General features: G+C 37.8%; 1 protein-coding gene across 1 annotated transcript in view; it reads right to left on the bottom strand.

Moving 5' to 3' along the window:
* The window catches only part of LOC120539743 (5-hydroxytryptamine receptor 3A-like), a 76,327-nt gene extending 59,735 nt beyond the window's left edge, over window positions 1-16,592 (bottom strand). Inside the window, exons 1-2 of the mRNA XM_039770154.1 lie at window positions 15,848-16,592; window positions 11,302-11,640 (exon numbers count right to left, since the gene is read on the bottom strand). Of these exons, the coding sequence (XP_039626088.1) occupies window positions 11,302-11,640; window positions 15,848-15,938 (430 nt within the window). The 5' untranslated portion in view covers window positions 15,939-16,592. The remainder of the gene's footprint in view (window positions 1-11,301; window positions 11,641-15,847) is intronic.
* Window positions 16,593-17,122: the final 530 nt, after the last annotated feature.

Raw genomic sequence — 17,122 nt, 5'->3', positions numbered from 1 at the left:
AACTATTTTTTATGAAACGTTACAGTTAAATAATGCACAATGTATGCAGAGAAATTTTTTTCCCAGATTCTGTATAAATACAGGAACGTGTGAAATAAAGCAAGCAGGTGCTTAAGTGAAGCTAAATTATTCAAAGCAATGTTTTATTGCTGCTCTGTTTAGTTCCTTTTGCACATCATTGTCTTTCACATGAGAAACAGAGGAATAGTCAAGCGAGTACATGGAAGGCCAACACTACATCAAGGAGTGTCCAGCAGAACCACCCTGTTAACCTTTTTGTGACAGTTCACTGCTGTCTTTTATGCCTGCTTTATGTGTCACCAGAGTTTTGAGGCAGACAAAGGCACAAAACTGTACTAGGAAAGGGACTGGCTTGAATAGGCAGCCTATTAATATCCCACTTCCAGAACATCCAAAGAAACTGGAGGCTTTAGTCTTAATGCTGATGGATGTGATTTTGAACTTTACTGTCTTGGTGGCCTTGGGCCCCTGCCTCATCTGGAAACCTAATTGTAGCATACTCCACGTGGTCTTCCTGTTTGGCTTCTGTAGCTGGGCACTTCTGGAAGTCTAATTCACCATACTCAATTGCATAGACGGGTGTAGAATGATGGACATTATTCTCCTTAAACAGAAGCACAAAGTAAAGTGGATAGTTAGTCAAGGGTTCAGTGATAAGGGGATATTTACCTCTTCTGGTGTTGTCTTGCACACACAAGTGCAAAAACATAAACTGTGCTGCACCTGGCACTAGAATTTCCCTAACCAATTGCTTTGTTACAAAATTATATATCATATTCTGTCACATGATGATAATACCTGCTATTTTGACGACAATTCCTACACAACCATTTCTCATTCAGTTTAGAGTCACATGGAACATGTTTGTATCCAAGTAGCACTGGTCACAAAGTCACTATAGGGCTCACATATTCACAACTTTGACTTGCCAATTAATCCAATCTGCATATTTTTCAGATTTGACAGAAAATCTGAAGTATGGGAGAATGTGCATACTCACCACATACAATGCCTGGGCTAGGCTTTGAATCTAAGTCTCTGAAGATATGAGACACCAGAGATAACCAATGGGACACCAATTAAAAACACATGCCACTGCTAAATCCTGTGACTTTAGCCATCTATAGGCCTTCTCTTCTATGTCAACTGTGCCACTATTAGAAACACACACAAACTCTCTGGCCAGTACATGCACTTCTGCAATGGCAACTAACACATCTGCAATTCACTTCTGCCCTACTCTCAGTTAAAAAAAAAACACTACTGCAATTTCTTCACAGACATGTGCACACACACACACTTACCCAATGCACTTCTTACCTGCTGTTTGCTGCTCAAGATGTGTGGGCTGGAGATGCCTGAAAGGAAAGGGTTGTGGTTTAACTGAATGATTTCTGCTTTGCATGTTGCTGATTCCTGTAAGTATGCTAGCAAAAGCATAGCTAATAAACAATCGGAAAATGGTGTAGGGAGTATTAGTAACCTCCCACCCAACTCACCTTTGTTCCGATCCCATATAAGGAAGAGTGTGAATCCCAAGACTAACAGTAGGATGACAATAACAATCATGAAGATGATGAAGAGCATTGTCTTGGTGTCCTGATTTTCAGGTGACAGTGTTCCTACATGTGTATCTGAAAAACAATAAAAGAAGTCTGGCTTGGTGTGTCCCAAACATTTGAAACGGAGCAGGAAGGTAGGGCTGATAAAGAATATTTCTGTTTAGGGACTGCAGCTAAACAAACTGCTATGAAAAAGGAAGACATGATGATTGCATTTCTCATTCAAGCAAGATGTGTAGGGTCTTTAATTGAATACATGGATATAATGTCAAAAGTCATTTTACGGAGAAATAATGGACTTCTTGCTAGGTTTACAGAGAAAATCCAGCTATAGTCCGGTTAACAGTCACATTTTGGAGCACTGTGTGTGAGAGGGGATCCTCAAATATACAATTAACATCAATTTTCACCAATAATGCTGAGTAACTTCATTTGATCTGTTATACTAGGTGATGCAGGGGTTAACACTGCCTTATGGATCTAGCATCCTGGGTTTGAATCCCACACCCAGTCATTGCCCATATTGAGAATGCGTATTCTACCCCATCTCTTTGAGGAGTTCCTCCGACTTTCTCAAAAACATTAATTGTTAGGCTAAAAGACAATCATCAATTGTAGCTTGAATGACGGTGAGTATGTATTTGTGTGTGAATAGGCCCTGCAGTTGTCTAGTGTCCCATTCAAGACTACCAGAATAGACACAGGCTCCTCCTTAACACAGCACTGAGTTAAGCAAGTTTGACAACTTTAAAATATGTTATGTCATGAAGAGGATGATGAGTTGCTTGGTGTCCTTTCATATTAAATTCAATGCAAAAACTTTAATTGGGTAAGAAATACTCTCTGATGTGCATTAGAAATAAAAATATCGCTCACTTAAATACCTATAGTGTGTTGGTCCTGAGGTAGTCACATTTAATGAGATGTAGCCAAAGTTAACCCAGTAGATCCTATTGAGATGTTTACCATTATTTTTACATTAATCTGAAGCCTGGTGTCTGTCTGCTAACAGGCTGTTTTTCCAACATGTTTTGGGCGTTAAGATACAGTATATTTTTCTCTTAAACACGTGAATTTTTGTATATGTAACTATAATTTTACATTGTATGTTTTAACACTTCTACAAAACACTATATTGTTCTAAGGGAGAAGCCTTGTTATTAAATAGATTTAAAAAACATGGGCACAGCCTGAATATTACTTTGCTCCCTTTTAAGATGGCAATACCTGAGCTGATGTCACACATAAAATCATTAAATGTGTAGGAAGTGATGAAGGTGGTAAAAGGGTGAATAAAAATAAAGCAAAAAAACAACCCTCGCCTCTACAGCAACAGGAGTACAGTTGCTTTTACTTTTACAACTGTACAAGGCGGTGTTGAAGAAAGTCCAGACCCTTACTCTGTATAGTGTTACTCTCATGTTTAGTATGCTACATGTAAGCAAGTGACTTAAGGATAGTGGTAAGTTGCCTGTGTATTGACAAATGTCTTAGTTGGATTATTTTTTCTAAAACTGCAAACATTTTCCTTATTATTCCACCAAGAGTATGAATAAAAATCTGCTTGCATAGTCTCAGATAGCAGCATTAAATGTTAAATTATCTGGCCTTCTCATGACAGTGGATTTATCACTTCAATTTGTTCTATTTTATATAAAGCATACTGGCACTTTAAAGACAAGCATGCTATATAATAAAAAATCCAGTTCTAAATATATAAAGACAACAGTTCTAAGCAAGACATGTATTGTAACTGGCAAACTACAAAATGCACAAGGCATTACAAAAGATGGTACATATCTTAACTCAGCTTGCAGACTTAATTCCTCAGTATTTCTACAGAAGAAAGACAATGGAAAGTCAGGGTACGTCTTTCAGTGTGTGCAGAGCTTCGTGGAAAATGCCTGACCGACAGGATGTTTTTTTGTACGGGGATAATACCAATGTAGCAATTGAAATTGAAACAACCTTAAATATTGAACCCGTTTTCTAAAAACTGGTCTGAAGTGTTCACAGATAAGATGCTGATTAGCTTGAATTGTATCCTCTTCCATTTAGCTTTCATACCTCAGGTGAACAGATGGATGGATGGATAGATTGATAAATGCTTCTAAAGTCCAGATATTCGGTGTACACTTTAAATAGGAATTGACCTTTTCTTATCAATATTGGCTGCTGCTTTATGGGATGTGTACTGTCCACTCATAAATGTCAAAATGCTGAACCAGATGTCATTCTGTAACCAGTTTTAGTCTGGTTTTAAGTTTTTTTCATCCCTAATAGGTTATGTTTTAGTAACTCTACAGCAGAATTACCTAGAAAAACAAATGGCTAAGAAACATTATTTAATTCAGCAATAAGAGGCAACCAAGGTTTGAACATAACAACAGTACAAAATAAATAGGAGAAGACAAGTCAATTCATCAAACTTGTTTGGTTGATCCAGATGTTTTGGCTGGAGATGAGCTAGATGGAGACAAAAACTACTGCGATGTTGTTCAGTACAGCAAGTAATAACATTGAGTAGCAGAACTCTCCATCCACCAAAGAACATATCCATCTCCTTACACTGAAATGAAAGACACTTTAGAGAGGCCGCATTCCACACATTGTGAGAGTAATACAGAGAACCATTAAAATGTATCTAAATTCATATGATATTATAATTTGTTAGATTTAAAGTTTATTGAAAATAAAAATATATAAAAATACCTTATATTAATTACAGTCATATAAAAAAGTTTGGGAACCCCTCTCAGCCTGCATAATAATTTACTTTCATCAAAAAAAATAACAGTTGTATGTCTTTCATTTCCTAGGAACATCTGAGTACTGGGGTGTTTTCTGAACAAAGATTTTTAGTAAAGCTGTATTTAGTTGTATGAAATTAAATCAAATGTAAAAAACTGACTGTGCAAAAATGTTGGTCCCATTGTAATTTTGCTGATTTGAATGCATGTAACTGCTCAATACTGATTACTTGCAACACCAAATTAGTTGGATTAGCTTGTTAAGCCTTGAACATGAGACAAGGTGGTGAATTGCAAGTTGTGCTTCCCTTTGACTCTCCTCTGAAGAGTGACAGCATGGGATCCTCAAAGCAACTCTCAAAAGATCTGAAAATAAAGATTGTTCAGTATTATTGTTTAGGGGAAGGCTACAGAAAGCTATCTCGGAGGTTTAAACTGTTAGTTTCAACTGTAAGGAATGTGATCAGGAAATGGAAGCCCACAGGCACAGTTGCTGTTAAACCCAGCAGGTCTGGCAGGCCAAGAAAAACACAGGAGCGGCATATGCGCAGGATTGTGAGAATGGTTGCAGACAACCCACAGATCACCTCCAAAGACTTGCAAGAACATCTTGCTGCAGATGGTGTATCTGTACATCGTCCTACAATTCAGCACAATTTGCACAAAGAACATCTGTATCGCAGGGTGATAAGAAACAACCCCATTCTGCACTCACACCACAAACAGTCGCTTGTATGCAAATGCTCATTTAGACAAGCCAGGTTCATTTTGAACAAAGTGCTTTGGACTGATGAGACAAAAATTGAGTTATTTGGTCATAACAAAAAGCACTTTGCATGGCGGAAGAAGAACACTGCATTCCAAGATAAACACCTGCTACCTACTGTCAAATTTGGCGGAGGCTCCATCATGCTGTGGGGCTGTGTGGCTAGTTCAGGGACTGGGGCCCTTGTTAAAGTTGAGGGTCGGATGAATTCAACCGAATATCAACAAATTCTTCAGAATAATGTTCAAGCATCAGTCACAAAGTTGAAGTTATGCAGGGGCTGGATATTACAAGACAATGACCCAAAACACAGTTTGAAATCTACAAAGGCATTTATGCAGAGGGAGAAGTACAATGTTCTGGAATGGCCTTCACAGTCCCCTGACTTGAATATCATTGAAAATCTATGGGATGATTTGAAGTAGACTGTCCATGCTCGGCAGCCATCAAATTTAACTGAACTGGAGAGATTTTGTATGAAAGAATGGTCAAAAATACCTCCATCCAGAATCCAGACACTCATCAAAGGCTATAGGAGGCATCTAGAGGCTGTTATACTGTATTTGCAAAACGAGGCTCAACTAAGTATTGATGTCATATCTCTGTTGGGGTGCCCAAATGTATGCACCTGTCTAATTTTTTTATGATGCATATTGCATATTTTCTGTTAATCCAATAAACTTAATGTCAATGCTGAAATACTACTGTTTCCATAAGGTATGTCATATATTAAAAGGAAGTTGCTACTTTGAAAGCTCAGCCAATGATAAACAAAAATCCAAAGAATTAAGAAGGGTTCCCAAACTTTTTCATATGACTATACCTGGCAAATCGTTTCTCACATTTTTTATTTTTAGAAAATATTTGGATATTTTGAAAAATTCAATCCCCATATAATTTATAGTGAAACATTCTAGTTGCAGTAATAGAAGCTGCCCATTTAAATGGAATCCCAGTAATTTGTTTTGCTGAATTCCAAAGGCTGCGGTGGGCTGGCACTCTGCCCGGGGTTTATTTCCTGCCTTGCGCCCTGTGTTGGCTGGGATTGGCTCCAGCAGACCCCTGTGATCCTTTAGTTAGGTTATAGCGGGTTGAATACTGGATGGATGGATGAATGGGCTCCCAAAGGTTAATACAATAAGAGGTATGAACACATTTATTTGTAAACATTCTAACTTAAAAATAGTGCCACTGGGGCATATTCCAAAGAAACAAGAGACACCTGAAATATTTTATGCCACAAAGTACACCACATACACATCTATCCATCACATACCCCATTTAATACAAAATTAGGGTTGTGGGGGCTTTAGCCTAACCCACTAACAACCAGCTGCTTGGTTCCAGCTTGTTGAAGACCACCAGTACTGAGTTGTCAATTAACTCAATATGCACATCACACATATAACAAAACTATCCAAAACTTGTTTTCCATCTTAAAAATGTTGGAAGATTAAGATGTTTTCCAAATATGCAAGACAGTGAGAAATTAATTCATACATGTATTTCTAGTAGGATTGGCTACAACAATTAATTATTTACTGGCTGCTCTAATCATTCTTGTATGTAGCTTTCAGTTAATTAAAAATACTGCTGCAAAAGTTATTACATGAACCAGAAAGAATGAACACTTAACTCCTGTTCTCAAGTACTTACACTGGTTCCCAGTTAGACTTTGGACCAATTTTAAAATTCTTCTTTTAACTTGTAAAATATTAAATGGAAAGGTCCTGTTTACTTATCTGAGCTTATAATTATTTATAAACCAGAGTTTACATTAAGATCTCAAGATGCCTGCCTACTTAAGATTCCAAGGATTAATAAAACAACAGTGAAAGGTCGAGATTTTACAGTAGTTACAGGGCCCAAAAGCTGTGGAATGATCTTCCTGCTAATATACTGTAAGAGATGCCCTTTCAGTCTCAGCTTTTAAATCCAGGCTGAAGACTCACTACTTTAGCATACCCTGATTAGAGCTGCTGATTAGCAGAGCATATTTCATTCACAATATTTTAAAAAGTTCCTATCCCTCCTGTATTCTGGTTCCTTTATCTGTATACTAGCAGAATACCCGCGCTTCGCAGCGGAGAAGTAGTGTGTTAAAGAAGTTATGAAAAAGAAAAGCAAACATTTTAAAAATAACGTAAGATGATTGTTAATGTAATTGTTTTGTCATTGATATGAGTGTTGTTGTCATATCTATCTATTATATATATATATATATATATATATATATATATATATATATATATATATATATATATATATATATAGCAAAATAGCTGCATTGGCAGCGAGAAGTAAAAAGAAAAGGAAACATTTTAATAATAACGTAACATGATTGACAATGTAATTGTTTTGTAATTGTCATGAGTGTTGCTGGCATATATATATATATATATATATATATATATATATATACACACACACACACAGACACATATATAAACATATATATACATATAAACATATATATATATATATATACACATCTATACACATATATATATACAGTTATATATATATACATATACACACATACATATATATACATATACATATATATACAAATCTACATATATATCTACATATATATATATATTAGGTGGGACTCGATTAAAAAATTAATCCAATTAATTAGAGGCTGTGTAAGAATTAATCTTGATTAATCGTATGTAATCGACACGTAAATTTGCCCCAAATCGCAAATGTTTTTTTATTTAAAACGGTTTTAGTGGGCTTACAGAATCAAATAATAGACATGGACATGAATATTGTAAACTGAAGCTGTTTTAATTTCTGAAAAAAGCTTTTAAACTGCATTTGAATTCAAAACAGAAACAAAAATATCATCCCTGGTTAAAATTGGGCAGACTTAAAAATAAAGTGGTAGTTTAAGTACTTTAAGTACATTTTCAGAATAGTATTGTCTTTAAATAATAATAACCAAAATTTCACCATAAAGTGCAGTTTTTCTTCTTAAAAAATAAGTCAGAAACATAAAAGGTAATTTGACCAGCTTACTCTTTAAACTCTGAGTAACATTAGCCAAAATTATTTTGTACATTAGGCTAAAACAGTGTGATCATTGAACATTTTGTAATTAGATGTATTTAGAATTACTAACGGTCACGGAAGTCCAATGATCCCCAGTAAGAGCCACAAAGTCCGCTTTCTGTAATGCATCTAATTTTGCTTGCTTTTCAGTGTGCACAAAACCATGCTTTTATCAAGGCTTCGCTCGGGTAGTCGAAATGATCAGTCGAGGAACGCTTTATTCCGACTCTAACATTTTTGTAGCTGTGATGTGTGCATCAGTGTAATGGATGTACCAGGAAATCATGCATTGACAAAAGTTCCCGCTTGCTTGGAATTGAAAGTGTGATTAAATGCGTTATTTTTAACGCTGCTATGGAGTACATGCATCAAGCTTCTCAACTGTGCTTGTGCTAAGAAAGGGAAAATTTTAAAATAACGTAACATGATTCTGCTAACCTAATATTTTTTCATACGCCCCAAACCAAGGAGATGGGAAGGTAAAATGAATCGGTAGCGCTACATAGTCAGTACATCCCTCTCGAATCAACCTCAATGTCGGCGTTAGAGGCTTAAGACTCTACAATTGCGCCACCGCTTGTCTATGCTAAAGTATGTATTGTAGATCGGGCTATAGATATACATTTATATATATATACCCGTATCGCAGTGGAGAAGTAGAAGTTATGAAAAGAAAAGGGAACATTTTAAAAATAACGTAACATGATTGTCAATATACAGTAATTGTTTTGTGAGTGTTATTGAATGTTGCTGTCATCAAGGATTTGATTATCATTATTTCTTTCAATCAGGCTCGTATTTGTACGATGTGTTCAAGTTACATTCCGTGTTTGTCAATCGCTGTAAAGATAAGAGGTTTCATTCATCGATTAGTTCCTTACTGCATCAATAAACAGCTCGCCTTCCTTTTTATCTGTGATGTGACAAACTGCATGCACGGTTTTTTTTTTTACGCTGTCTTCCTTTAGCGGACATTGACTTTTTCCACCGTGTGCTTTGTTTCCACAGTAGCTGCATTTATGAATATGCTTATCAGACGCTTCATATTTTTGCTGCCTTTTCAATTGTGTAATTCGGTTTTGTTCAGCTCTTTGGAACTGTTGCTTTTATCTGTGCACTGCATCAGTTCACGGAGCCACTCGGTGTACTTGCATCGAAGGTTCCCAGCTGTGCTGGTGCCATCTCGCTATGTCCATAGCTTTATTTAATGTTACCTTAGTCCTGGCACTTAAAACTTTCTCTGGCAGTTTCGCTGAGTTTGTGTCAAACACCACCCTGACCATCTCATCTTCCTCTCCATAAGCACAGTCCTTCACCCGTGAATATTTACCCGTGGCAGTTTGCTATTGGATTGCCGCTGACGGATGGCCTTATATGGGCAGGCACTAAATTACAAACGCCAGCGGCAGCCTGTCTATGAACTTAATTTAAAGTGTAGGTTTACATTGTGCTTTGTTTCCGAAGTAGCAGAACTCGCTTCTTATTGTTTCGCTGCCTTCTCAATTATATAATGCATGTTTTCTTGAGCGCTTTTTGAGGTCTTCCTGGTTTTCTATGTACTGCGTGATTACGGGAGGCGTGATGATGTCACACGAAACTCTCCCCCGGCGTTGAAGCTCATCTCCATTACAGTAAATGGAGAAAAACTGCTTCCAGTTATGACCATTACGCGTAGAATTTCGATATAAAACCTGTCCAACTTTTGTAAGGAAGCTGTAAGGAATCAACCTGCCAAATTTCAGCCTTCCACCCACACGGGAAGTTGGAGAATTAGTGATGAGTCAGTGAGTGAGTGAGGGCTTTGCCTTTTATTAGTATAGATTGATGTGGAATATGGAAAAGTCATCTCAGATAAAGGAGTGTTTGGATCATCGGATGATGATTGAATGGCCAGTACAGACTCCACTATTGAAAACCAAGGAGTGGGTAGGCAGCGTGGTCTCCAGGACTTTTACTATTTTTTTACTTTCTCTTTTTACAATTTTAATCTCCACCAATGTCAACTGGCTATAGTTTTTTATTCAATTAATGGACAGATATTGTTGGTTTCAATTTATGTTTAATAAGTTTATACCTTGTTCTTTGTGTGTTTTAGCAAATCTGCATTTATATGTATACCAGTTCTGTATTTAGTAATTATTATAATCTATTCTGGTATTTTAGTTGAGACTTGTTCACAGTGCTCTATGTCTGCACTCAGTGAAGAGCACTACAGTATACAAAAAAACAAGTTGTATTGCATTATATCTTTGGGATCTATACAAAAAATCAGAGTACCTAGAGAAAAATCTATGTAGACAGGAGATGAACAACTAAAGTATAGGTAGAGGACTCTAGAGCAGGGGTCCTCAATCCCAGTCCTGGAGAGCCGCAGTGGCTGCAGGTTTTTGTTCTGACCTGGTTGCTTAATTAGAAAGCAATTCTTGCCAATAAAGCACTAACAAGCTGTGAAATTAAATTAACTCTGCTATGTCAGGTCATTCTCATATCCTAGATTTTCTTTCCCTTTCTATCATGCAAATGATTTGAAGGCTAAAATGGACGAGTAATTCTCAGTCCTTCACTTTTTTCTCTTCATTTTTCTTCCAAGTATTTAATTAAACCCAATAGTGCAGATAAATACACACAGGTGTAAATGTAAATAAGCTAAATGGAGAAATGCTGCTCTCTCTTGTCATTTGCATGTTATTGATAATAAGGAGCAATTAAAATAGCTGTTTAAGACAAAATTAAGCAATAAGGGCTCAAAATCACTAAAGTGAAGCAGAAGTGTTACTTTAGCAATAAGTGCTTTTTATTAAGCAACTGGGTTGGAGCAAAAACCTGCAGCCACTGCGGCTCTCCAGGACCGTGACTGAGGACCCCTGCTCTAGAGGTATGAGGCAGCAGTACTTACCATTGTTCCACTATGCTGACTGAACCACAAATATACACATGAAAAATTGTAAACACAACAAAGTAATGTTACAAATAAAGTAATTTTAGACATCTTTTCATTTTTTGCCCACTTGAAACAAATTCATGAAAAGGTTTCTACTTGTTCACAGAAAGGCCCGTGACAAACTTTATGATCTGTCATCAATGGCTTTACAGATTCTAGTTATCTCTGGAAAGGTAAAAAGCTGGGGTGTCAAGGCTGTCTTACCAGTTTGGTTTTCTTGGCTGATGTCTTCTGTCACAACCGTCAAATTAACACAGTTGGACTCTCTGAGGATTTTGCTGGAGCCTGGGCTATATATGACACTGTAGTAGATTGCGGTGTCGTTCAGCTGGAGAACATCTATAGTCATTGTGATATTTTTCTGCCACTCATAAGATAATCTTGGGTCATGTGGGTTTTGATCCTTCTCTGCAATTTTAGTGCCATCTTTGTAGAGCATATTAGTGCAGTCTGTTTTACATTCTTCTTCAAAAGTAAATAGAACAGTCATTTTCTGTCCCATGGTGCCCACCAGCTGCAAAATCTTCTGTCTGCATTTGACACCTTTAAGGAAAAACAAGTACAGGTTTAGACAGGCTGAGGTGTCTCTTTTTCCTTAATGGGGCATAACTGACTTATTTCCTGTTGGGCATATACTGGTCTAAGTATCTCAGCAATGCCAATGAAGAATAACAATAATATTAAAGCTCAAGATTTTTTTTGTTTTTGCATTGCTTGCTTTTATTTTTCCTGCGATGATGTAATATCTGCTTGTAATAAACCCTACCATGGTTCAGGCCAGACCTCAGTAATCTCAAGCGGAGGCCACTAATAGCGTGGTGTGCTACAGCAATTTGCAAGATCAACTGATTTGCATCTAACCACTCTATATCACTTCTGCTTATTAAGCTGTAAGGTGGCAAATATCAGGTTGTGCAATGTTGTTCTCTAAATTAAGCATACAATTTTAAAAAGCCACAAGCCAATGCACTCATCATCACATTTTTTTAATCAAATTACTTTTTAAGCTTTAAACATAATGTATTGTATTCAAATGAATTTTCAGATGTTCAGTGACATTTTATTCAGCCCTTAATTCCATTCTGAGTAATCTGCATTTAATTTTGGAAGGAAGTTCAGTATATAATAAATAGTTATTTGAAATATTAATGTTGAATCATATCATTTTTGATGATCCAGCAAGTTACCATAAGACAGATATAAAATTATATGGATAATATATTTATATATTTCTTCAAACCTAATCCAGTTCAGGGTCATAGGACTAGATATTACACATATTACATTGTCTCCATTTTGTGGCTATCATGAGTTTTTATTTATCACTTTAATCTACTGGGCAGAACAATGATCAAGCGGATTATGTGGCAGTCTCACAGTCTTTGGACCGTAATTTGATTTTTCCATCTGATGCTTTCGGTGTGTCATTTGCATTTCCTCCATCTTAATGTATATGTGTGTTTTCTTTGGGAAGTGCTGTAACCTGCCACAGTCTAAGATGTGCCATTAAGTAGGCTGGAAACTGTCCATTGGTTTATTGTGTAGGTGTTCATATTAAGTGTGGAACTGTGGTGAACTGAAATCCTGTGTAGATTTGGTTCCCACATTGTTCCATTTGCTGTCAAGATTACTTCTTTTTAAACAAGGAAAAAGCTGTGTATAACAAATGACTACGTGGATGGTGAAATGGAATATTTTTATCTAATAATTCACTAGCTCTTACTCCAGTTTAGAAGTATTTGCTATTTGTTTCCACACAGAATAGTTCAAATTAAAATGATTTATGAAAAAATGAACATTTTTGTGGGAGAAACAAATTTATAAATACATACATACATCCTCTAACCCGATTAATCCAATTTAGTGATGATGGGGCCATTGGTTGACAAAATCTTAAAACAGGGTGCCAGTGCATCAGAGGGACTAAATCACACACCCATACTCAGACAGACTGAAGCGAATTTAGAGTGGTCAATGTTAACCTAACAAGACTTTTAGAGATTGCCATGCATGTGCACCTGGGAATTCCCTTCATAGTTCTACTGTGATAAGCAGTACCATTCCAGGACAAGAGGAGAAGTTCACAATAACTGTTTCTCCTTATCCACCTGTGACTCCAAAAAGCCCCCAAGTGAAAGGCAACCAACCTGGCTGCAGTGCTTATAGCTGGCCCTGCCCCTTACGATGAAGGTTTTACAAAACCTGAAGGGTCCCCAGAGGATGGCGTCTGATTTTGGATGTGTAACCTGACCTTTAGCAAACTCCATTGAGTAACTCAAGCCTTTTGTTTGTTGGGCTGATGCACCAACTTTTTTGTTGGTGTCATCATGCATAGTTTTGTTTTGCCTGGTTTATTAAACAAGGATTCTCAGCTGATGCCCCAACATTTTGAGCTGACTCATGGTATTCTGTCTACCGGTCACAGGATGTTAGAGGAAAACTGGAAACTGAAAACTGCATGGTGCTGCATGTTTCAATGATACCTCACAGAGTTTGGACATCGAGCTTTGAAAGTGATGGCATGCTTGTTTCCTCTCATAGTATAAAGACAAGCTTGTGTTATCAGTTGGCAACTCTAAACAGCCTACTCTCTCTCTGTGACTCTGACTAAATAAAAATGGGTTAAGACAATACAAAGATGGGTAAATGGAAACCCACTCCATTTCTTGTCCTGTGTTCCCTTCTTCAGACCTATTTGATTAAATGTTCAAGTTTGACGTACTAAAGACATGTGTTTGACAATCTCAGTTATCAGCCATGAAAAACACATTTGGTCAAGCATACCTTGCTACTAACTAAGGGGTCAAACATCTGAACCAGCTTAGAACACACATATAAATATATACACTCTCTATTTATATTCACCTTAATTAATGGATAAGTGTTTGTCTGTCCAGTTGCTAAGTCTCTGTCATTCCAACAGATGGCGCATCATAAGCATTTGCAATAATAAAAAAGCATTACACCTGTCATTCCAACAAACGGCACATCACAAATATTTACACTGCTTTTACCTATACCAACCGGCATATAACACAGACATATGCATTGCATGCTGCACTCCAAATGTTAGCGGTCTTAGGTCTACATTGATTACTTACATTTTACCCTGTCTAAGATGGGTAGCACAAGTTGTGTATTTATATTACAGTTACACATTTCACTAACACTGTTGAGACTACGGTTATTAACTTGCTCTTCATCTAGCTTCTCTTCACAGTTCAGCTACATCAAAACAAAAAAAAAAATTAAAAACAAAAAAAATTTCAGCCTTTCAGAAAGACGCTTGGTCACAGGTCTTCTAGAAAAACTTCAGCCATTCTGTGCGCATCCATGCCATTAGTATACTGCTGCTGGATTATGTGAATGTCCCCTTGTGATTAATAAAGTATCTATCTATCTATTGAAATTTACTGTATATATTTAGATACTCAAATCTAAAATTATACAAAATGTGCCTTCTAAATGTTACACAAATTAAAGACATTTTTCAGGCCAAATTTGAGACAAATGATACGACTGTTTTCAGTTATTTAACAAGGAATTAGTCTGCCCAGTAAGAAAAACAGTCCTGGTTGTCGCAGGTTGTTAGTTGCCAAGTCAAAATGGAGTAAAATTGAGGTGACAACCACAATATCTTTCACGCACACCATTACCTCTAACACAACATTTATTTATAATTGAAGCTGCTGCAGGAATACAATTAAGTAAAATAATAATAATAATCATATAGCATAGCTACTGAATAAAAAGTGTCCCCATCCAATTGCTAAAGAGTCCTGAGCCATAACCTGACCTGTGGTTGAAAAAGTCTACAATACCTTAACATTCCCCATTATTTTCAGTCCTTTTCTATCCATTTTTCTGTGCCCTAGCATAATTCATAATGCATATCTTCAAGTATATTTATCTCCACGTGAGTGTCTAAGGACATCCCTGACAACATGTGTACAATATACTGGTGCCACTCGACTAAGCACGTGTAATTTTTGCAATTACAGTTTGTATTATGTATGTGGGTCTTACTGGGCAGCTGTGTCTGTCCTCCAACACTGCCCTATTCCCACATGTGTGTCCATGTATGTGTGAACTGACGTGTATTCTGATTGCATATCAGTATGTGTGTTACATTAACATTCTCTTTGCGTGAATCCTTACATATCTTACCTTAGCACATTACAGTATATATTTGTACCCAGATGGTATATGAGTGAATATTTCTATATCTTTATATGATGTGTGTATGTGAACTGAGGGAATGAGTGTCGACAGACACAATTCATAAAGGCACAGACACTGGTTCTACACTGGTGTTTTACATATGTGAAATGGCATTTTGAGTGTGTATTCTCTTGCTGAATTTGTGTCTTGCAAATGTAAACTGGCAAATGTGGCCTTACTTTGTGTATTTTCACCCAGGCTTTTGTGTGACCAAATATGACATCTAAAACTGTTAGTGTGCATATAATTTAGTTCCGTGTCTTTGTGCATCAATGTAGTTGTGTAATGCGTTTGTGTACAAGTGTCCTCAGCTATGCTCTAACTCTGTGTTTGTAAACCTGATCAGTCACACTGTCTACCCTTTATGCAGTACTACACAAACAACAGCTGGCACAAGGACCTGTTCTGAGTCTGGATCGTTACATTAGGTCCCAAAAAGAACTCTTGCTGGCGACCCAGAGCAGAATGGAAATAAGAATAATAGCCGTCTCATATAATCTAACAAAAAGAGTCAGAAAAATAAACTTACCTAAATGTCCATTTTCAAGGGCTTCTGTACCAAAGGCAGCGGAATAACACAGAACCAGTGCCCAGATGAGGGCACTGAGGCCTAAGGGCATATCTGAGAGAGGCAATGGCCTTGAGGAACGCATTCAGACTGAGGAAAGACAAAGCTTGTGACAGGAGGAAGAGTAGCCGAGAAAGCCCCGGGTGTGCACCGTCAGAGTTTCCACTCACGAAACCGTGATGTGGAGCTGTGTGTGACGAGGCGTTCTGAAAAGCGTGCAGAGATCGGGCAGAGTGGCGTCTATCACTAAGTGAGGAGGTGGCAGATCTCGTGCGCCATCAAAAGCGACAAAACAGCCGTAGAGAATCTGGAAAAGCCCATCGGAAATCTGTAGGTGGGCATTGTAAGGAATGATAGCGGTCCCCGCATAAGGTGCTCGCTTGGGGGGATGCGGTTAGCCTCAGACTGACTCGGTGGTCTTTATGGTCTTCACAGGTCATGCCCACGGTCACCAGTGGCAAACCGCCTTTCAGATAAAAATGACACCTTCGCTAATCTGAAGGGACCGCAGCCACAGCGCAGCGAATGGCGCCGTCGTGGCTTGTGCAGGGTCCTGGCGAAGCTCGCTTTTCGGCGTCTCCATTTTTGGCGACTTCTTGCGGCGAAAGTTTACGTTGCATTCGCAAGTGATGCTCTTTTTTGAAACGCTGCCTGTTTCCGGGAAACAGATGATGGGGTCACCCTGCGCGAAGTATGAGTGAAGACGGACGGGTGCGTCACTTTTACTTTGCTTTTCTTTAATTTAAGGGTAGCGGGGCTCCAGGCTGCCGACCTGATTAGCCTTCCACCTGGCTGTTTTCAGGTCTTTTCTTCCTAAACTGCAGAGATAATTCTCGGCTCATGTGGAGTACAACGTGAATTGGGTTAGTCAAGCTCAAGTTCAGTCACACGTGATGCCGAGCACCTTGGGGTTTTGAGACTTAGGCTAAGTAGACCCCATTAACGTGAATTTATACAGACATATGGCCGCTAAAATGGAAAAAAAGTGCAGTCTTACACGCGTGCGAGCACAACGAGGTGCTGGTACTGAACACACACACACACACCAACTTTCTCCATCCCAGATGTTGATTGTTTAAGTAATTTATGAATACAAGCTAGCACTACTTTCGTAATTATATATAGCGCCTGGCGGCAGAGTGGTTAACGTGAACGCTTGGTCCAGATATTACTTAAGGGCAGTTTGCACTTTCCCTTGTCATTTTTTTCAACCTCAGCTAGTTCGGTTTCCTTAAA

Source organism: Polypterus senegalus, chromosome 1 (genome assembly GCF_016835505.1).
Source record: "Polypterus senegalus isolate Bchr_013 chromosome 1, ASM1683550v1, whole genome shotgun sequence".
Classification (NCBI taxonomy): domain Eukaryota; kingdom Metazoa; phylum Chordata; class Cladistia; order Polypteriformes; family Polypteridae; genus Polypterus; species Polypterus senegalus.
This window is presented reverse-complemented; position numbering and strand designations above follow the sequence as displayed.